We start from the raw sequence: 22616 nt of genomic DNA on the forward strand, positions 1-22616 counted from the left end.
AATTTCCTTGACATCTGACCATAGCTGCCACACCGGGGCTTCTTATTAGGCTAGTGGAAAAGTGACAGTTGGGGCAAATTCCCCTATGCTGGGGATGTCTGAAGTGCAGGCAGTCACAGAATGATGGTAATAAGTAATGAATGTAAAACAGCACTAATCTCCTAGTTGCCCAGACAGGCCGGGCAGCGTGAGCATTCCACGGGTACCTATCCACAGCCACACTAATGCTTCTTGTTCGTTTCAGGGAATGACAGCCTTTGTCTTATTTAAGGCTAATCCAGGCATCAGTCCTCTCCTCTCTCCCGCACGCTACGCGCTCATCTCTGCCCCTGCTCAAGTCTCTCCCGCTGTACCGACCATTCCCCCTGGACCCTGGGCCAGTCTCTTTTTCCTAGCATCCTACCCTTCTTCTCTTCCATAGGCAAGTCCCCCGCCCCGCCCCCAAAAAAAGAGAGACGGAGGAGGAAAGGAGAGTGAGAGAGAAGAAAGAACAGAAACCCCCAAAGAAAAAGCAATGGTCAGCTCTTTCTCTCTCCACTTCCTGACCTCATTCTGTCTCTCCAGCTCCACATTACCCAGGCTTCCACCCACCCCTCCCTGCATGAAGTCATCATGGCAAATGTCGCCTGTGCTCTCCTAATCACCAAATCCAGGGGCCCTGGTCATTGTTCATCTCACTTGACCTCTCTGAGCTTTTGACACTGTTGACCTTGTCGACAAGAAGTGACCTTGACTTCTTAGCACTCCCTTGGCTTCCATGACGTCACGTTTTCCTGCTCTGCCTACTTGCCTGACCACCCTCTTCCTCCTTTGGGGGTTCCTCCTCCTCTGCCACCCTTACGATGTTGCTGTTTCCGGGTTTGGAGCTCTTACCATCTTCTCTTATTCCACGTCATTCCCCAGGTCGTGTCACACCTGTGGCCTTGACTCACACCTGGGCACTGATAATCACAGATGGCCAGTCTCCCATCTTCCCTGGTGACCTGCAAGGATGGTGGACTCAGTATTTCTAACACTGAACTCATTCCTTTTTTCCAGAACCAACTCTTCCTGCCTTCCTAATATCGTTGGTGGCACCACAGTTTATTCCGCTGACAAGCCCCAAACCCGGGGCTTATCCGTCTTCTGCATCGTCCTTTTCCTCACTTTTACTTCTGCCTCCTAAGCTATCTCCTCCCATTGTCCCTGCCCTCACTCGAGCCGCCATAATTTTTCACTGGTCTCCTTGCCTCCAATTCTCCCACCACCCCACCAGCTCCAGTCTACTCTCCACACTGCAAATAGTATCATCCTACTCACCAGTTGAAATTCTTTTCAGTGGCTCTGCAGTCCTTTAGGATAAAATCCAAACCCAGTAGCATGGCATGTAGAGCCCTTTAGGATGTGGCCCTGGCCTTCTTTATCATCATATGCTCTCTCTCCCCCAGCACCGTATATTTTTAGCCTCTTGAAATACTTGTTATTCCCCAAGGCACTCCATTAGTTCACCTTTTTTTGTTTGTTTTTTTTTTGCTTTTGTGCATATGCCACGTGCTGCCACTTATGGCACGTGCCTGGCGTGTTCTTCACCACCACCATTCCGTCCCATGCTCCAACCCCATATACCTAACGCAATCTCTCTGTTTCTTCCTACTAGACTCTAAGTTACAAGTTTTATTCTCCTTGTTATCCAGGTACTTACACAGTGTTTAGTACATAGTAGGTGTTCCATAAATGTTGTCGAAGGACAGCTGGCTCGCTGAATGGATGGCTGGATGGTGAGTGGGTGAGAGGGTAGATGGGTAGATAGGAAGATGGATGAAAGGATGAGTGGGTGGATGGAAGGTTGGACACATGATGTGTGGGTGGATAAAAGAATAGATGGCTAAATGGATGGATGGATGCATGCGTGCATAGATGGATAGATGGTGGCCAGTGCAGAAAAAGAATAGGTAAAATCAATTCAGTTTTGTGAAGGCCCGGATTGATTATCATCGCCAATCAACAAAATTAAGAATTATGAGCTCCAACCAGCGAAGTAAGAATTAGCTAATGTGGGAGAAATTAAAATAATTCCCCAAGAAAGAGGATGCTGACCCAGGGCTTCTAAGCACTTTCTAGTTCTTCCCAGACTTACTGTCTGTCTGGCTTGTGTAAGTCACGGAACTACTGAGCCTCGGTTTCTCTGTCTATTAAGCAGAGATAATAATGCCTGTGTCCTTTCCCTGTCTCCACAAGAGTGTCACGGGGATAAATGTGATGGTACATTACAAAGTGGGTCGAGATCTTCAGGAAAGATACATGTTTATGAAGATATACATTTAATAACAATAATAACACCTTGCATTTGAATCAAGCTTTGCATTTTTCAGAACTCTTTCACATGCATTATCTCCACTGACTCTCGAAACAATTCTAGGCAAGTATTATCCCCATTCTCAAGTGAGGAAACTGAAGTGCAGAGTGACTAAGTGGCATGCCCGGAGTTACTCTTAGTGAATAGAAGCCAAACCTTCTGCACGTTTTTGATGACAGCCTCTTGTGGCTAGATTATCTACTTCCCTGCCTCCCTGAAGAGACCCAGATGTAATTGACCCTCTTCTTGAAGATTCAAGGTCGTTATCAGGAGCTGTCCTCTAGACTCAGCTGTAGGTGCCGGTCCAGGTCCACCAGAGGCACAGGGTGGAGATGCCCTGACTCGAACCTGAGGGCCCTCCCGAGATGCAGGTGGCCCTGTGCAGCTCCTCGCCCCGGCCACCATGCTAGACCATGTGCCACGCATCGGGGCCATCTCCTCTGGCTCTGCCTCACTCTTCTCCCTCTCCCCATCTCTCCACCGTCAAGGCTTGTGCCCATCACTGTGGCTTCCTCAGCCCCTGGAGACCTGCACCTCCCACTCTTACTTCTTCTTTTTCTCTCTCCTCTTCCCATGACTTCTTCCATGCTTGCAGGGTATATTGCCACTGCCCTTCTGTAGGCCCAGCCAGCCAATCAGAGCTCTGGGTTTGTTCCCCAGCCAATCACATGCACTCTGAAATCTCCTCACTTTTGCTCCTTTGTTGCTGCACCCAGCCTACCCTTGACTACCTGCAAAAGAGGGGCTCCTGCAGGTGGGGACTTGCTGAGCTTTTACTGTGGCTGCATTAGGCTGTTTGGGTTTGTTCTACCAGGGTTGGAACCAAGCTCTTGGTGAGCTGAGGTGGTTGGGGGAGCTGGGGGGGCGGGCTAGAAGAAACTGATCTCCAGCGCTCGCTCCCCTCCCGCACAGGAAGACAGCCCCAGGGTCCCTCCATCAGCACCCTCTTTCCCTCCCCACAGCGTGGCATCTCAAGCAACCAGCCTGGCTGAACTGTGGGCACACCTTGGGCGGCATGGCCCTGCCCTGGCTTCCTTCCCCCCTCCCCGGGGACTCCGAGGTGCTCCCACCAGGCTGTCTTTCTCCCTTTGCTGTCCAGCCGCCCACAACCTGACTCCAAGCACCTTGGCCTCTCCCCGAGGGAGGATATGAAGGGTGTGCCCACAACAAGTCTCCGGCAGAGACAATAGGACAGGAATGCATTAGCTTCCGAACAAACACTGTGTGGGCTCGCACAATTGCCTTGGATTCTCGTCCAAGAAACACATTTCACTGTTCCAGGGTGCCTGCCCCGGCCCGCCCACACTCCTTTCTGTGCCAGAGACTTTGATGAGTGGACTGCTCCTCCCCCCCACCCCGGGGGCCTTCAGCCCCGAGGTCGGCAGCCCTGTCTCCTCCATCCGCACAGCTTTTCTTCCAAAGAGCGACAGCAGAGAAGAGGGACAGTCCTGGCCAGGCAGAGACTGGCCTGCCCACCAAAGAGTACCTGCTCCCTGCCACTGCTTTTAAACCATTTTTAAATCGTGGTTTAAAAAAAAGCAAGCATAAGATTGACCATTTTAGCCATTTTAAAGTGCACGGTTCAGTGGCATTAAGCACATTCACATTGCTGTGTAACCATCACCACCATCCGTCTCCAGAACTTTTTCATCTTGCAAAACTAAAACTCTGTCCCCATTAAACACTAACTCCCTAGTCCCTCTTCCTCAGCCCCTGACAACCACCATTCTACTTTCTGTCTCTATGAATTTGTTCCAGGTCCCTCATATAAGTGGAATCCTACAATACTTGTCCTTTTGTGACTGGCTTATTTCACTCAGCATAAGGTCTTCAAGGTCCGTTCATGTCGCAGCATGGGATAGGATTTCCTTCCTTTTTAAGGCTGAATAACATTCTGTTATATGGATGGACCACATTTAGTTTATCCATTCATCCATCAGTGGACACTTGGGTTACTCCCACCCCTTGCCTGTTGTGAATCATGCTGTTGTGAACACGGGTGGGCAAGAACCTGTTCAAGTTGCCACTAATTTCTGAGAGTTGCTTGGAGTTAAATGAAGCGTTGTCTCCAGAATACCCCAAATAGAACACGCATAAACAACAGAGTGGGCCCCCTCAGTGTACCAGCAGGGATTCACTTATCTAGAAACTGGCTGTCTTTTAGGAAAGCAAGCCATGAAGAAATGGAACACAAAACAGGTAAGTTTTGGCCAAGACAGAAAAGAGTGGAAAGGTCTTGCCCTTGGACACTGCCCACAAAGAGCAAGTCAAGGACGGATTCCTGAGAAGCCGTTGATCACCCAGAGGCACCGGAGCCTCTCAGAGTGACACTGACAGGGGTCCTGGGGAGGGAGCCCCCTAGCGTGTGTCAAGTGCTCCCCCGGGGTAAGGCCAGCCGGCCTCTCGTTCCACCACACAGAGCCGCAAGGTGGGACTTCCCAGCTGTGATGATGGGGGGCTGAGGGGACGTCCTCTCTGCAGCCCTTCAGCTCTAAGGCTCCAAGGGTCCACCCTCTAAAGCTGGCAACGGACAGGCCGAGATAGCGTTTGGGGGAGATTAGGACGTGGTCTGCAGCACCCACTCCCCTCCCGAACGCTGCATCCCAGCAACTGCAAAGGAAAAGTACAGTGAAAGTCTCCCAGTCCTCCCCCACTTCCTTGAGAAAACCCAGCAGGCCGTTTGCGAGAGGGCCTATCACTCGATGTGATTCTTGGCTTAACACAGACTTTCCCAAACAACCAGTGAAAGATAAGGTTGGAGGAGAGGCTCTGGGGTGAGAGCCTGCCCGCAGCCCTGCTTGAGGGTCCCCACCCTGAGTCTGTCCCCCCAGAGCCCAGAGCCCCCCAGGGAGGGAGCAGGCCTGCGGGGGTTTGGGTGTGCAGAAGGGAGGAGGTAGTCCAGTCACTAAGATGCGGGGAAGGAAAGAAGAACAGGAAGCCCTGGACCGGCTCTGCAGTTCTGAACCATCACCAGGGAGCAGACGGAGGGCAGGCGGGCCTCGGGCCGTAGAAGGAAAGAGGAGACACCTGCTCGTGCGGGCACAGTGCTGGCAGGAGCACGAGGCCCCGCGAGGCTGTCCACGCTGTGCGGGCAGAAGTCGGAGGGCCACTTGGAGGGAGAAACAGTCACATTTCAGAGCATCTAGTACTTGTCCGGCCCCGGCTGTTCATAGTATTTCCCATCATGTTACCGCCCATGTCCCGAAGCCCCAGGACCCCTAAGAAGCTGGTCTCAGAACGGAACATGATCCCAGGTTCATCTCAGTTTCCCATGACAGGCATTACTAGCACCTACTATGTGTCAGCCAACATGCTAGGTGCATCCAGAGCAGGACCCCTTTCTTCCTTCCCATAAGCTCCCAGTTCTGCCTGCTCCCCTCGCCCCCAAATGGCTGCCACCACCCACTCTGTCTCTGGGAGTTCCCTTCCCACCAGATACCCCACTTTCCCCCTTTCTTGTGATTTCTACCAGCAATTTTTATTTTAAGGTTTCTCTTCCTGCTAAGCACTATGGGAAACCTATGCAGGAACAAAGTTACCATCAGAAAGAAGTCCCAGAAAACCTCACAGAGTTCCCTTAATATTTGTCCTCATGTTCCGTGCAGAGTCAGTGGGGCTACACCCACCTTCCCCCCGAGACAGTTAGGGCCCTCCAAGTCCTGGAACCAGCCCCTCACAGAGCAGGCTGGGTTGGATGCTGGATCAACCCGTGGTCCAGTACCCATGACTCGGTACACCTGCTACAAGGTGAGTCACCTCCCCCCAGCTTTTTCCAGAACCTGCTTCCAGGGTTTTCTAGATGAGAGAGGTCCTTCCTAGTGTGACCCCCAAAATTCCCCCAGACACTGACTCAGTGAAAGCTTCCCTTGGCTCCCCTTGAGGGTCTGCAGCCCTGCGGGGCAAGAAAACTCCAGAAGCACACACCGGCATGGGGAGGAGGGTAGACAGCTGTGTGCTGCAGAGTATTCCTCTGTGCAAATGTATCCTCATAATTTAACCAGTCCCCTTGTTGGTAGCCATTCAAGCTATTTGCAAAAGTGCAGCAAAAACCTTATATCCATGTCATGGTGCATATGTGGGCAGTGGGGGACACGTGTGGAATAAACTCCTGGAAGTAGTATCGCTGCTCAGAGGGTTTGTACACTTGTAGTGTTGATAGTTATCACCAAATTGCCATTTAGAGAGTCATATACCAACTTCTGTTTCCACAAACACTGTATGTTTGCAGACACATTGACTATAATTTTGTGCCGTGTCTGCTCTGACAGGAGAAGTCTGTGGGGTGGAGCTATCCAAGTCCCGCTCACTGTTGCCTTTTCAAGCGCGTGCACTGGGGTGAGTTGCCCTGGGGCTGCGGCTCAAGGCTAGTCCCTCCTCACTTTCAGACCCTCCCAGCTGGGTGGGTTTTCTCCCTGTTACTCAAGGCATATTTGTTAACAAATACTTCCAAGTGCTTACTATGTGCCAGGCACTGTGCCAGGTGCCGGGGAGAGAATGGACCAAACAGGCCTTGCCCTCCTGGAGTTTGCCTTCCCCTGGGGGAGACAGCAGACAAACAAACAGATCGTATGTCAGGGGTGAGAGATGCTGAGGAGAGAGGTAAGCCAGGAGGTGAACGGCGGGATCACTTACACGCAGGCCGGTCAGGGAATCCCTGGTGGATGAGGTGATGTCGGGGCAGAGCCCTGAGTAAACTGAGGAAGGAAGGTCTGCAGACAGGTGGTGGCTGAGAATTCCTGGGTGACAAGAGCACAAAGGCCCAGAGTCACAAGTGTGTCAGTGGGCAGAGCATGCCCACCAATGGCCGTCAACGCCTGTCACTGCATGGCCGACACTGTTACCTTCCCCGGGTTGTCCCTTGCTCTCCACCAACTCATCTTTTGAGCAGCCTGAGACCTACCTCTGTTTCGGTGTGTCTACCGTGGGACCAGTTAATGCCCAGCCCTGCAGAGATACGAAGAGGAAGGAGGTCTGGTCCCCGAGAGCATCTCTGGTCAGAGCAGCCCACACTAATCTGGCCCCTGGACTCATTTGACATTTAATACATGCATCTTCAGCCCCCCTGATGCGACCGCTTGTGGCTTCTGCTGGGGGAGACCCTGGGCTGGGTGGATGGCTGCAATAAGACAGGAGAAGGGGGAAGTTAAGGACGGTGTGTGGAATTTGGATTTCGAGTCTGCAGTGAGAACAGTCCCCGGGTTGTGTGTGATTTCACCCTCCTTGAACGCGTCATGCCCAGATCAGAAACCTTGACTCTAGTTCTCGGTTAGTGGACAAGGAAGCTGACCCTAAAAATGCCTTCCTCTTGTGCTCTCTCCTTACCCTCCGCCCTTCCTTTAAAACAAAAAACAAAAACAATGCATAAATCATATCGACCCACATTTATCGAATCCCTGCTGTTGCCAGGAGCTGTGCTAGGTGTTAAAGGGCAGCAGAGATGAATGTCACACTGCCCTGCCTTCAGGAAGCCACAGTTCACACTGGAAGATGTCTTGCCACCTGTGTGGAATGCTGAGTGGTGGGAAAGCCAGGGGGTGCTCGGGAGTGAGAAGCAGGAGCAGGCGCCATGGGCTGGAGTGACCCAGAAGTCTCCAAGGAAAGCTGGAAAGTTACCTGGGAAAAAATGGAGAAAAAGGCAGAAAATAACAAATATTGGTGGTGCTGTGGAAAAATCAGAACCCTAGACACTGCTGGAGGGAATGAAAAATGGCACAGCCACTGTAGAAAACAGGTTATCGGGTCCTCAAACAGCTAAACGTGGAGTTACCACATGATCCAGCAATTCCACTCCTCGGTGCGTACCCAAGAGAGATGAAAACCCATGTCCACACAAAAACTCGTACACAAGTGTTCATAGCTGCCTTGTTCACGAGAGCCAAAAAGTGGAGACAGCCCAAATGTCTATCAACTGATGAGTGGATAAACAAAACGTGGTGCATCCATACAGGGGAATATCTTCCAACCCCAAAAAGGAATGACGAACTGACACAGGCTGCAACATGGATGAACTTTAAAAACATTATAAGTGGAAGAAGCCATTCACAAAAAAAAATCACGTATTATATGATTCCATTGTATAAAATGTCCAGAATAGGTAAATCTATAGAGATTAAGGACATTAGGGGTTGCCAGGGGGTGGGGGGGGAAAGGGGACTGACCGCTAATGAGTACAGGTTTCTTTTGGGAGCCATGAAAATATTCTAGAGTTAGTAGTGATGGTCGCACAACCTTGTGAATCTAAAAGTCACTGAATTGTATGCTTAAAAATGGTGAACTTGATGTTACGTGAGTTATGTCTCAATTTAGAGAGAGAGGGAGAGAGATTGAAAGAATGAAATGCAGCACATAGAGGAGAGCCTGGACGGGGGGTGGCCTGCGCCGGTGCTGAGCCACGTGGCCGTGGCCTTGGTCAGGAAGCAATCCCGGCCTCTGGAACGGTCTGCATGGCTTTGCAGGCTCACAGTGCTGGGCCCGTGGAGAAGACTGCTGTGATTTCTGCAAGTCCTCCTACAGCCAGGGCCCAGGAGCACCTGAGACCATGGCTGAGCCCCTCTCGCTAATCAGGAAATCTACGCGAGTTTCATTTTTGCTGACCAGCTGCTTATAGTGGATGATCCCAGCATGCTTGCCGCTGCCTTCCAACCCACCTGCGGCCTTGCTCTGCCGTGGCCTCTGGTCAAGCCCTCTGACCTGGCCGGGACGCCCACGCTCCGTGACCACGGCGGTCCTCTAGCTGCTTAGATCCCGTCGGAGAAATCACTGCTTCCTGGGGCAGTGCTCCTGCTGCCCTCCGGCCTTGGTGGGCTGCCTCTCTGGCCCGCCCCTTGGAGATGCTTGTTCTGGGCTGCAGGGGGCTGAGAGCAGCGCACCACCCTAAGCGGAATTCTCTGCCACTCTCTTCCAGCTCTTGCAATCTCAGGATGTGAAGGAAGATGCTGTCCTGTGCTGCTCAATGGAGGTAAGCAGCGTGGCTTAGACACCTCCCACCTCAGACCCTGTGCGTCTCTCTCGCCTTAACAGTTATGGGGGCTCAAGGACCACTGGAGGCATCCACGGGTCCAGGGCAAGGGCGTGTTGAGCGGGGCTGGTGGCAGACGGCTTCCTGAGTGGATGTGGACTTCTGCTGGAGGAGAGGGAACTGCCGGTTCTCTGGCGGGAAGGATGGAGTGCTAGCATCGTCCACTCTCCCTCTGCCCCCAAGACCACCTCCTCCTCGACCAGGTGCGCCACACAAATGACTTAGGAGATTCTAGGTGATGCCCTGCCCCCACATGTCTCCTTTGGTGTGGGGTTTGGGAGGAGGTGCTGAGGCTTGAACCCCCAGGTCGGCACCATCCGCTTCCAAGCAGCCCCCATGGGAGGTCCCACTCCTGTTCCCAAGGTGTGGTCGCTGCTCTCCAGGATCTTCCTTCAGACACTTGGCTTTGGCCCAGTTACAGGGACAAAGCTGTGCCTTCAGAAAACAGTCCAAGGGGACTTCCCTGGCAGTCCAGTGGTTAGGACTCTGCGCTTCCTCTGCTGAGGGCACAGGTTCGATCCCTGGTCGAGGAACTAAGATCCTGCAAGCCGCACGGTGTGGCCAAAAAAAAAAGAAAGAAAGAAAACAGCCCAGGGACATTCAGAGTGGAGTGTGGTGAGGAGAGGCGCTTCCAGGGCCCACACCCAGGGCACACCGGGGCTCCAGCTGGGTACCCTGCACGGGGCTCCAGGCAGGCGAGATAGGAGAGGAGGAGAAAGCATGGTCCCTGCCTCCAGACAGCTTGTGGTCTGGCTAGAGATAGAGACCTCTGCCACATGCACAGAGTGGATGGGACGGTGTAGAGAATAAATATGTGTACAGAGCATGCATCCCTGAGGAGTTAGGGGAGAGGTCAGAGTGGGCCAGAAAGGTCAGGGAAGGTTTCGTGAAGAAGGCAGAGCCTTGAAAAAATGGGTGGGCTGAGGCTGGAGGTGGAGCAGAGACAGGGACTTAGATTATAGGGAGAGGAGCTGCGGGGGCTGCCGGCCGACGGTGCGCTGATCCAGAGGATCGGGGCTCCTTCTTCCTAAGGGGGCTTTTCGAGATGACCAGGGGCCTCTCTTGGGGGCAGGCCCTCTGGCTGGCCTTCTGGCCCAGTTCATATTTCTCTCCTCCCCTTCATGTCACAAGTGTGGGCAGGGGTCAGTTCTGGGGGTATGTAGGTGCGATTGGGGGCAGGAGAGAAGGAAAGAGAGAAACGGGAGACCTCATCCCTGCTCTCAGGTTCCACACGGACACATGCAGGTAATAATGACCAAGTTCGTTTCCAGAGAGACATCCCAGCAAGTGAAAATTGACACGGTGCCACCTGATCACTCTTGAAGGAAGCAGGTCACACAGCCATTGAGGTTGTGGGCGATAGTCAAAGAAGGCTTCCTGTAGGAGGGGAGGCAAGTGGATGAAGGGAGAAGCAGCGTGTTCCTGGTGAGGACTCTTTGCAGCCCTGGGCAGCAGGCAATATTCTGACCCCTCTTATTCCTCCGGAAGATTGGGTATTAAATGTTGGCTCTCACATTGGCTGTGTCCACCCTCCACACTCTCCATCCTCTTGCCCTGTGGCATAGAGGCCTGGGCCTGCACCTTCCTGGGATAATCCAGCTATTTCCCGTTCCTGCCCCCAGCATCCCTAACCAAGGTGGGTCAGGAGCCCTTTCAGGGCCCAGCTCACGTCCTAACCCCACTTCTCTGCCCGCAGCTGCAGAGCACAGGCCGACTGCTGGAGGAGCAGCTGCCCGAGATGATGGCGGAGCTCCTGGCCAGCGCCCGCGACAAGATGCTGTGCCCCTCGGAGTCGATGCTGACCCGGTCCCTGCTGCTGGAGGTCATCGAGCTCCACGCCAACAGCTGGAACCCTCTGACGCCCCCCATCACGCAGTACTACAACAGAACCATCCAGAAACTGACAGCCTGACAGCCAGGGGGCCTGGCGGGTGGCCCGAGGGCAGCTGGGGCCCTGGTGCACAGAGCCAGATGGACAGGCGGGAGGACAGGGGTGGCCCTGCCGGCAGAAAGAAATGGGGAGGAAGGCAAGTGGAGCCGGCAGCCAGTATGGAGCCAGACGGGGAAGGGACCAAAGCCCTAGGAGGAGCGCCCCCCTACCCGAGCCCCCCAGCCCGAGCATGCGGCGGCTCACACCAGTAAGGGAAGCATGTTTCTTCCTCACGGTGGCCCGGCCCTCCCCCTCCTCACTCCCACTCCTCCCCACCCCCTCCCATGCAACATGTCCCCGGCAGGGCTGTGTGCAAGGGGTTCATCTCTGCGACTCCTTAGAGGCCTTGGCAGCCCACAGGCGGGGTACAGCTTGGGTCAGAAAGGACCTCAGAAGGCTGAAAAAGTGGGTCGGGGACGGGCTTGCATTGTTCCCGCATGCTGTCAGCCGCAGTCGCCAACTGGCAGCAGGCGACGTGTAGCAGATGTCCGGGAGGACAAAGGCAGGCACGGTCCCCACCAGCCGCCCGTAATTGACGGCCTTTGTCCTTACGGCCGAGCTGGGGGACAGAGGCGGTCTCCTCTAACCTTCATGCTCCACCCTCCCCACTTCCAGCCTCCCCCCTTCAGCCCCCAAGCTGCAGGCCCAGGGGGCCGGGGGCGGGCCCGGGGCCTGGAGGGGAGATGGAGTTTTTCGTTCTACTTGCACGCTTTTGTTTCATTGTGTTTTATTTTTTCAAAAGTCAGCTGCTTTGAAGTCTCCTCTCTCAACGCAAAGGGCCCGCAATGTGATCACACAGTCAGCACCACGAGGACCCCCTGATTAGAGGGAGATCAAACCCGGCCCCCTCTGGAAGGATTCTAGCCACAGACAGCTTGCCAGTAGCCAATTAGGGTAATTGGAAACTTCTGCCCCGACAGGGGAACCCGCTGGAACCCCGTGCCCCTCAGCCCCCGGCTTCCAGTACCTCTGTTGTCTCTTTTTCTAGCTTCCTCCCTCAAAGGGCTGATACTGTCGCTGCTGGGAAAGCATTAAACCCGTCCTGCCCCAGGGCCTTATAGTGAACCGGGCTCAGAACCAGGCTGGCGAATTAAAACCAAAACGCCCGGTGATGCTTGCCCGCTCCACACACAGGTCTTGTCCCAGGCTCTCACTGGAGGGAGAACTGGTGGGCCCCGCAGGGCTCCCCAGGGCCAGCTAAACGGGCTGTGTCCGTGCCCTAGCCGATAGCCCCGGTCTGTGCCCCGGGAGGGCTGTGGCACTGCAGCCCCAGGGCTGTCGGGAAAGGGTGAATTCATTGAGTCGTGGGGACCATCAGGGGACCCAGCAAGCCACCAGCTTTCCAGGCTGGGAACAAGGCTGGGGGTTCTTGGAGGGGCCAAGTCCTGGGAGCAGCTCCTTCTCTGATGGCTAGAAAGGAGGATGCGTGTTGGGCCCTGGGAGGCTGGCTTCGGGTTGTCACTGGTGTCCGCACAGCCCATCTCCTGGTCTGGAGCCCACGCGGTGATGAGCCCCTGGAAAGCGACCTCAGAGCCCAGCATCTTCCTCACTTGCCCCTTGGTTGAGGCCAGTCCTTCTCTGGGTCACCTTGGAGGCCCGCTGGTTGCCTGGTCCGGTCAGGCTGGAGGAAATTCCCTTTGTTGAGTCTAGGAGAGCAGGCAGGTGGGGTGGGGAGCAGCTTCCTCCGTACTTCCTGGCTTTCCCCACCAGCTGCCACCTGCCTGCAGTCCCCAAAAAGAGCCTGTTGGGGACAAGGCATGGGGGCACGGTTTACCTGGAGTGGGTCGGTCACCTCTGCCAAGGAGCCCACGCTGCCCCTGGCCTCTGCCTTCTCCCTCCCAGCCCCTTCCTCTCAAGCTTCTCCTCACTGCCTTTCCTCCTCAGCCTACACCTCTGGCTCAGCCTGGGGCCCGGGGACCCCAGAGGCCCCACAGGAGGCCTTGAGAGAAGAGCCGGGCTGGTGTTAGGATGCTCAGAGAGGGCACCAGGGAAATCATGGTCCCGAGGAGTCGGCAGCCCAAGCCAGGCAAGCAGCCACGCCCTGGCAGCCCTCAGAGAGCCGCACCTGGGCTGAAATGGGCCCTGCTTCCCTCGAGTGGTGTGTGTGTGTGTGTGTGTGTGTGCATGTGTGTGCGTGCACGCGTGCGCGGGCATGCACGAGCACATCTACTGAGAATGAAGCAGGGCCCTGGAAGAAGAGAGAGGCCTGCGAGTGAGGTCGAAAGTCGAGGAGGCAGGAGAGGGGGTCTCCCACCCCTACCTTGGGCTCAGAGAGTGAGCTTTATGAAGGGGCCCCAGATACCACGGACTCAGGGGGCTGACGTCCCCTCGAAAGCCAAGCAAGTAGCATCTTGGGCACTGTGAGCCTAATGCCCTTCCTCCTAACAGCCTTCCTTGGTGGTCTTGCCTCACGGCCAACCCCTCCTTGACTGTTAGGACCAGGGTGGGAAGAAGCGAGGTATAAATATGTAAACATATATAAATATATTTTTAATTACGTGTCGTGTCACCGTGGCTCCAGACATATGGTTTGCCTAGTATATTCCACTGCTTGAAAGCGCTTCCTGGCTGATCCGAATAACAATTTAAGCTGTTTTTCTAAATGTGGGTTGCTGCTACTTTTTCAGACATGGAAGGAAAACATTAAAAAAAAAAATTTTTTTTTTAAGGAAATAACAGTAAAGCCTAAAATCTGAGACACTGAGGCAGCTTCCCATGGGAGACTACTCAGACAGGAAGTGGGGGGCAGAGGCGGGCGCCCCCAGACCTCTGCCCCCTCCCCAAGCCAGATCCCCCCTGCTGAGTGAGGGAGGCCATATCCAAGTTGACCTCTGAATGTATTTGATGGGAGGCTAAACTGGATATTGCGTTTCTAACGCTTGCGTGGCTTTCCCTCCTCGCCTGTGGCTTCCTTGGCACAGAGGAGGCAAAGTCCAGCCATCTGATGCGGGTCCTGTCTCGGTCTCTCCCCCGACAGTCAAGACGAGGTAGTCATTGTTTTCCTCTCAGGCAGCCGGCCTGCTCCTGCTCCCATGGCCTTGTGGCTTTGCCTAAGCTCTGGGACCGCAGCCCCAAGAAGGCCCCCAGCCTCCCCTGGACAAGGCGGGACCCCACCATCCTCCACGAGAGTGTGCACCCCCAAACCCACCTTCGTCTGCTCGTCCTTCCTTAACCAGTCTGTACACCTTTAAAGTTTGGGGATCGTCCTGTCCATCCATGTAAATGTAAATGTTGGCCGAGTCGGTATTTATTCTAATTTTTATTTTATTTTATTTTCCCTGAGGGATGGGGAGGGGGGGTGTGGGAAACGTACCACTGATCACGCCCTGGGCAGCTGCAGGGGCGGGGGCCCAGACAGCCAGGCCTCCGCAAGAGCAGCCCCAAGGGGCTGCCCAGACGCCAAGCCCCAGTCTCTTATCTGGCATCAGAAGCCGGCCAGTGTTCCTCGTCCAACAGACTGTCCGGCCTGCCCGTGGAGGCCTGTCCCTCAGCTGCCGGCACTCTGTTGGGAAACCTCAGGCTGGGCCTTTGAGGATGCAGATCAGAGAAATGGCAACTTTCCTCTGCTCGGGACACTTGCACAGAAGGGCTGCCCGCTTCGCCCGAGCCAGCTGGGAGCCTGGTGACGGGTCCTACCTCCCCGGAGCAGGGGCCTGGGGCTTCCCGCCAAAGCTGCAGCAGAATCCTGCTCATGCGACCACCTTCCCTCCCTCGGTATGTCCTGCTTTCCAGCTGAACCCAAACTACAAGTGGGTTTAAAAAATAAACCACACCAAAAACAAAACTGCCCTGAATCTGTGTTCTTTGTGTGTTTGGCAAAGGAAATCTCTCCCAAAGGCTTTTGTGCCTCAACAGGTGCTGGCAGAGGCCTCAGAGGAGCCCCTACCCAGGTGATGATTCCCCACGGTTGGGCCACTGTGGGGAGGGGGCGCCTGGGGGCTGGGGAGGGTGGGGGAGGAGTGGTCCAGGATACCATGGGTGAAGGAGACGTATACCCCCTTCCTCCCAGGCTTGGGAACTGTGGCCTATCCAAGGTGGGAGGATTAAGCCAGTCCTGCACAAAATCACTTTTCCGCTAAAGACTTGGTTTGCTGCGTGCTTAACCACTCCACTCCCCAAACCTACCCCTCCCATGAAAAAGTCACTGTGACATCTGGCAATGACCCATTTTAAAAAGACTGAGACTTGAGCCTAGCCTAACAGCCTCTAAAAGTCAGCAGCAAGTGGCTGTCCTGTCCCCATGAGTCAAATCAGTCTTTCATCAAAGGGTCCCAAATCCCTTCCATGGCAAGACACTGGGGACACTGCCTCCTGGTAACAGGTCCGCCTTGGGGATTCTTGCTGGCTGGAACTTGCCAGGCTTTCAATTCCTCAGAGTGGCAACCAGAACATCGACACCCTTCGTACTTCCCTGGTCTGGCCAAGATGGTAGCCAGGCCAGCCCAGGAGCCTGGGGAGGGTCTGCGGAGACTGGTTCCTGCCCATTACTGAGTCACATGACAATGTGCAGTGCTAGCCAGAAGTACACAAGTTGGTAGAGGGAGATAACTTTTTTTTTTTTTAATTTTTGGTCTCGTGCCATGAGGCATGCAGAATCTTAGTTCCCTGACCAGGAATCGAACCCGTGCCCCCTGCAGTGGAAGCGCGGAGTCTTAACCACTGGACCACCAGGGAAGTCCCGAGGGAGATAACTTTTTAATTAAACAATTGACCTTTGTCAGCCCGAAGTTTTTTACAAAAATACAAAGGGGTAGGAACAGAAAGTGAGGTCAAAATGAAAGGTGTTAGAAGGTGGGGGAGAGGGTAGGGAAGGAGAAATCTTACTGTACACTGTTCACCAAAAAGGAGAAGAGATTTTTCTGGGTGATTTAGTTCTGGTTTCAGAAAGTTCTAAATTACTGAAAATTATGAAACAAATACTCCAAATAATAAATGTTTCAATTCTGCATTTCACCACCATCTCTGCTGATATGTGTTATCTGTCATGCTGAGGGTGGGTTACCTTTGTACTGGGGTCTATAGGAAGGAGGGACGGGAAGACTATTTTGGATGAATAAACTAGAACACGCACACACACGACTTGTAAGGTAGTACCAAGGCAAAGGTAGCAGAAGAAGCAAGGATTGAGATGGTAGAAGGGGAAGAAGTGGTTATACTTTAATATTAAAGGTCTCTCAACCCCAAGGGTTCTTTTCAGGGCCCTCCATACACTGTCTCAGGTGGTTCAGTGATACAGGCAGATGAGCATTTTTGATTCCCATTTTACAGATGAGAAAACAAAGGCCCAGAGAGGTGACACGACTGACCCAGAGCCCAAGGCCGATCAGTGGAAGAGTCAGGGGCCAGAGTGAGAGCCAGGTGCCCCTTCCCCCTCCCAGAAAGCGGCTGTGTCCTCAGCAGCCTCTGCTCTGACTGCTGTGAGCACCACCCCAGGGAGCCGGCCAGTCCCACCAGCCACACAGAAGGAGCAGCCAGCTGCCCACTGAGACCACCATGGGCAGGCTACAGGGTCTTCCTTCCATATCCGTGGAAAGGAGGAGCATGGTGAAATACCCCAAATCAAAGGATTGCAGAGGGGTGGGGAGGAAGAGGAGTCACATTGCAAAGTTTGGTGCTATTCTATAAAAGGATTCATTGTGACATCTTACAAGCTGTCTGGTTGGATTCCCTCCAGGCCAGGGGTCCTCAAGGTGGGTGGGAGGTGAGGGAGACCCTCCTGGGGGGCATATCCAGGGGTGGGGTCAACATCCAAATTGCCTGGGAAATTTTTCAAACTACATGCTACGAAAGGACACACACATAAACCAACGTTTTCAGAATTCTGGCGTTAGGGAGCCGCTCTTCTTACTGGTGGGCACACACGGTTGAGGCCGCCAACCGCCACTCCAGGAACACAGCACGTGATGAGCACAGAGATCAGGCCCAGGAATGCAGAATTAACACATAGAAACAGTGGGCAACGTTGCTGCCTTCCTCACCCCAATTTGCAGTATTGGGACCGCTCATCCAAGCTGAGACCAGGCTGGCCAGCACATTGGCAATGGGGGAAAGGGCTCCAGGATGGTCCCGGAGTGTGGACAGAGTATATAGCATGGACTCAGGGCCATGTTATGACTCTCACGGGCCCTGGGCCCTTATATGCCTCCATAGGCCCTGCCTCCTTAAAATAATATAAAAATTGTATTTTATGACTATATTGGTATAAAGACAAATATATTAATATTCCTTATTAAAACATTTCCTTTCAACTTAAAAATCCATTTCTTAATTCTGATTTTGAAAGAGCTGAGAACATCTTCCAGGTCCCTAAAGTTATCTTATGTCCTAGGTACTGTGCCTGATGCATACATCAACCCTGTGTGGACATCTTATCTGAGCCAGAAATCTCACCTTCCCCTGCTGCTCACCTGGTCTCAGCATGAGCCCGGACGGAGGAGGGTGGGCAGGGGGGTGGCCAGAAGGCGGCTCATGCTGCCGCCTTCCAAGGAAGGAATTGGCCTGCTCTAGAAGCAGATGCGGTAGCTGCTTCTGCCCCAGACTGGCCGCCAGCCAGCCAGCCCGGAGTGTGAGGCAAGCAGCTGTGTTTGACTGGCCAAGAAGACTCTGGCCCAGAGGGCCTGACCCACCACACAGCCCTGGCTCCTTTCCGCAGCCCTTTCACACACATTATCTGGTCTCACCAGAGCCCTGTGAAGGAAGTATATACAATTCTTACACCCATTTTACGTCTGGGAAAACATGTTTAGAAAGCCAGACCCTTTGCTTGAACGGTGCTCTGTAGTTTTCAAATATATGATCTTGTTTGATCTCACAAATAGCCCTGGCAGGTGACAGATATTTTTTACTCCATTCTAAAGATAGAAGAAACAGGCTCAGGGAAACAGGGGCAAACCCATGTCATGTGACCCCCAGGCACAAGGGCCAGGCCTTGAGAGGGGGCTGGTGGGCATGTATGGGGACTAGGCTGAGGACCCAGGTTCCTGGCCTCCAGCACCCATGGCCACCTTGGGACCTGAGTACCCTCACCCTGCTGTGTCCCCCAACTCTAATTGGCCCACGGGCTCCCAGGGGCAAGCAGGGGCTCAGGTCAGGGTTCTTGGACGCCCTGGTGACCAGCAGAACATTCAGTGACATGGCCCTCAAAGGTACGCAGATGGATGGGAGAGAGGCTCACGGCCTGGCGTGTAAGCAGTGCTTTTCCTGTTTAACCAGGGCCAGGAGCAGACTCTGCTGTGGGCTCAGCTCAGAGGAGAAGGAGAAGCGCCGGGGCTGAGGCGGGGACAGGAACTCCTGAGGCACACGCCGGGGAAGGAAAGGGTGCTTGGAGTCTGCGTGCATTAATTAACTATGCCATGCAACTCTGTGCAGCTAATTGTGTAACTAACAAGCTTGAAATCTCAAGACTTACAACATGAATGTTCACTGCTCTTGTTTAAGGGTCTGCAGATGGGCTGGGGTTTGGATCACATTGGCTGGATGGCAGGGGACCCAAGCCCAGTCTCCAGTCCATGGACAATGGTTGGAGTTACGGACGTGCATCTCCTCTAAGAAGTTCTCCATGACAGCTCCCCTGGTCGGGGTTACAGGTGCCCCCTCTGGGTTCCCGCAGCTCCCACGGAGGCTTCTACCATGGCCCAGCTCGCTGTGTGTGACCATTGGCCTGCAGGTGGCTGACACCCACTGACTGTGAGCTTGACCTCGTCCGCTCTGCATCTGCAGCACCGAGCCCAGGGCCTGGCCCAAGCAGGCGCCGAACAAGCATGTGGGTGCTAAACAGGAGAACCATGACAGCGAGGTCCGGGTAATAAGTGACAGAGGGGCTGGGGGAGGGAAGAGCTGAGGTGCACCTTGAGCCAGGTCCTGGAGGGGGGGCACCCAGAGCAGCGGAGGGGTGGGGACCCCACATGGGACAGGGACTTCCAGTGGGGAGGGCTGGGGGGTCCTAGGGCCCTGCGGTCTAACAGTCCAGAGAGCCTGCAGGTGGGGGGACTGCTGTGCTGCGAGGCGGGGGGGAAGGCCAGAGGCACAGGGAGCACAGACCGGGCCTTTGTGCAAAAGAGAAGGTGCCCTTCCTCCCTCGGGGGTGCCCAGCCCCGCCCAGGACCTTGGGAGCTGTCCGGACCCCTCATCTGGGCCCCTCGGGTAGGACACAAGCTGTGCACTGCATGTGAGATTCTCTGGGGCTGCGTGGGGTGTATGCACAGCGTGGGGTGTGTGTGTGTGTATGTGTGTGGTGTGTTTCTGATGTGTGTGAATTTGCACTGCAGTTTCTAAATCTTCTCGGCTGGTCGGCCTCTGAACAATGAGGGGTGTGAGGGTCCTGCTTCCCAGAACCAGAGACGCGGGGTGTCTTTCAGAGGACGTCACGGTGGCTTTCACCCTGCTCCCTGGGACCGGAGCTGACACGGATCCCGCAAGATGCCGAGAACAGGCTGTTGGCCCCCGGTGGGCAGGCCACAAGCCTGCCTTCCTTCCCTCGGCTTATTCCTTAGTTGGTGAGGGGAAAGGTGTGGACAGAGAGAAAGGAGGAAAATGTTCCCAAGGGGGTCACGGGGCCTGGTCACCAAGACTGAGGTCAGAGGGAGAGACCCAGGAGGACCCCTGACCGTGGTCACAGGAGGTGCTGCCCGTGGAGGAGGCCTGAGTCGTCTGAGGAAGGGGCGTCCCACCCAGCAGGATGACGAGGGCTCCGATGGGACCACCAAGGAAAACTCCAGCTTCCTCCCCAGAACGCTCTGTGGTCCCTGTAAATCGGCCTCAACCACCCAGACAGTGGGCTTCCTTCCAGGAGCGGCAATCCTGTCAGACCCTGGTAGGGAAGCATCTCTGGAAACGGGATCTTGGAGAGGAGGTAGGACTTGTGTCTTCATCTGTCCCAGTGAAGCCGAGGACAGGGCTGCAGGGGGACAGGCGGCTTCCGCTTTCAGATTTCTGACCCTCACCTTGTGCTGGAGCCAGGCTCACGCAGTCCTGGAAGGTCCCTGTGGCTCTAGGGGCTTGTTTGAGCAGGTGTCGTGAACTGACGTTTGCTGGGGAGAAAATGCCCCTCGAAAAAACTACGCTAAAAGCCGCACAGGATCTAGAGGTGACGGCTTACTCTACTCTCCCGGGTCCAGCTGCACCAGGAATATTGGATTCTCCTTTGGGACTTTAGTTTTATTAGGCACACGGCCAAGGATGGGGAGCAGGCCAAGAGGGGGCTGGCGCTCGACGACCAAGGGGAAGCTGCTGGAGCCGAGAACATTGTGCCCGAGAACGCTCTGGGTGTACACATGTGACCTCAAAAGCCAGACATGCCACCGTGGGAAAGAAAAAATAAACAGGGTGGGGCGGACTGGACGTTGAGAGTGGACTGTGGACACCCAGATCCAAGGACACTGTGGGGACCAGCAGACGGTGTGGCAGGGGGTAGCTGAGGGGAACACAGGGGCCTGAGCACCAGCCCCCCACTGGACATGTTCCAGCAGAAGCCGGGGCCCACTGAGGACCCCGTGGTGTCAGAGGATTCTCTCCTTTCCGGGGCAGGGTGTGGATAAGGGAAAAACCCACAGATCCCTTCCATCCTGAGGTTCTGAAAAGGGACCAGGGCCTCTCGGGATGCCTCCCAGGAACTGCTCTTGCTCTCAATCCCTGGAAATTACTTAATACTTCCTCACTCCCACCCTCCTCCCTGCAAGTACTCCAGGCTATCAGGGTGTGGAGGGGAATTTAGAGCCCACCCTCCCATTTTACAGGTGAGGACACGGAGGCCCTTACAGAAAAGGGACTTGCCAAGGTCACGGTGGTGCCAACATTCATGGGCGCGTGTTGAACCAGGCACCCAGCTGAGCACTTCCCGGCTTCTCACTACAACTCCTGAGGGCCCTGTCTCCATTTCACCCAGACTGAGAGAGGGTCATGTGCCCCAGGTCCCACCACTAGAAAGAGGAGGGGCCGCATTCTAACAGGGTCCCCTCTGCTTCCAAAGCCCTTGCAGGTGACCCTGAACCTCAAACCTCGGTGTCCCCCACACAGCGATAAAATCAGGTAAGTCCACTGAGAAGTGTAGATGGTCCCTCTCAGTGATGTCTGCTGGGATTATTCTAGTGAGGCTGGCAAGTCATTCAGTGTCTCTGAGCCTTAGCTTCCTCTACTGAAAGTGGGGATACTGAGATCTACCTTCTGTCTTGCTGGAAGATTTGGATAAAAGTGCCTGTCTTCTGAGTCCTTTGCAAATGACAACTCTTTCCTCTTGACCCCCAGGCTCTCCTTCCTCACTGGCGTGTGGCTCTTCTTCTGGGTAAAGGGTGTGCACACAAGCATGTCCACTCTGAGTGGGACATGGCTGCTGAAGTTGGGACTTCAGGTGTTGGCCTGGCCACCGCCATTGAGGCACTGATGGGTGAGCTGACCTGTCACCCACACATGATTCTCCCCCAAGCATCCACCAGCTGACCTTGAGGGCCCTGGGAGACACACGAGAGAGACCACACTCCTACACCCCGCCCACACTCAGGACCAGCAGGTGTTCAGGCCGATGCGACAACCCACTGTGTGCCAGGTCCATGCCGGGATGAGGACATGGCGGGGAATCAAGCAGTCAGGGGAGGCTGCTGGCAGAGGAGGCGGGCATGTAGGGAAGGAACAGTGAGGTACAGTGGGTGACCACACAGAGCTGCACGTTCTGGTGATGCAGTCGTCCATCCCTGGGGAGGGGGAGCCCAGCAAGGTGGTGGCCTGGGGACCAGTCTCCTGGTGTGATCTGATGGGGGGCCAACCCAGCACATGAGGTCGGCCTCAGGGTGGGTTCACGGTGCATAAGCAAGTGCCGTGTGGGTCAGGTGGATGACGGTTGAAGCTGGGCACAGTCAGGAACAGCCATGCTGTGGGAGGGATGGACCAGCCAGACCCTGTGGGAGGGCGTTGGGTAGGTTGGTTAGGAGAAGCCCCTTGCAAAGCCCCCGATGTGCCAGAGAATTAGAAGCTAGATCTGGAGGAGTGAATGTAGGAAGGGGGCGGGGCCCTGCAGAGAAAATGGGAGTCATTGGAGGCTCCTTATCAGAGAAGAAATGAAATTAGTGGAGATTAATCTTCCTTCTGTACGCAGAATGGATTAAAGGGGGAGAGAAACAGTGAAAACAGCAAGAAAAAACAGTTAATTATGCAGGCAGGAGGCACCTCGATGGGGAAGAGGGACTAAACCAGAATTCTCCGGTTCTGATTGTCACACAAGGCCAGCTCTCTCCATCCCAGGCGCCTGGCATTGTCCAGAGCAGAGCTGCTGTTACACATGCATTTATTGCCTGTTGCCATAACTTGCCTCTTTAAACAGAAAAAATTTCATAAAATTTTTT

At 54.6% G+C, this 22616-nt stretch overlaps 1 protein-coding gene across 8 annotated transcripts in view; it reads left to right on the forward strand.

Moving 5' to 3' along the window:
- CTIF (cap binding complex dependent translation initiation factor) overlaps positions 1 to 15067 on the forward strand; it is a 302316-nt gene extending 287249 nt beyond the window's left edge. For 7 of the 8 annotated variants that reach the window (XM_059894003.1, XM_059894008.1, XM_059894004.1 and 4 more), the window contains 2 exons: positions 9240 to 9293; positions 11050 to 15067. In XM_059894003.1, coding sequence (XP_059749986.1) covers positions 9240 to 9293; positions 11050 to 11265 — 270 coding nt within the window. In that variant the 3' untranslated portion in view covers positions 11266 to 15067. The remainder of the gene's footprint in view (positions 1 to 9239; positions 9294 to 11049) is intronic. The other variant, XM_059894009.1, reaches the window with a different exon arrangement.
- The last annotated feature ends 7549 nt before the right edge of the window (positions 15068 to 22616 follow it).

Source organism: Balaenoptera ricei, chromosome 14 (genome assembly GCF_028023285.1).
Source record: "Balaenoptera ricei isolate mBalRic1 chromosome 14, mBalRic1.hap2, whole genome shotgun sequence".
NCBI classification, from domain to species: domain Eukaryota; kingdom Metazoa; phylum Chordata; class Mammalia; order Artiodactyla; family Balaenopteridae; genus Balaenoptera; species Balaenoptera ricei.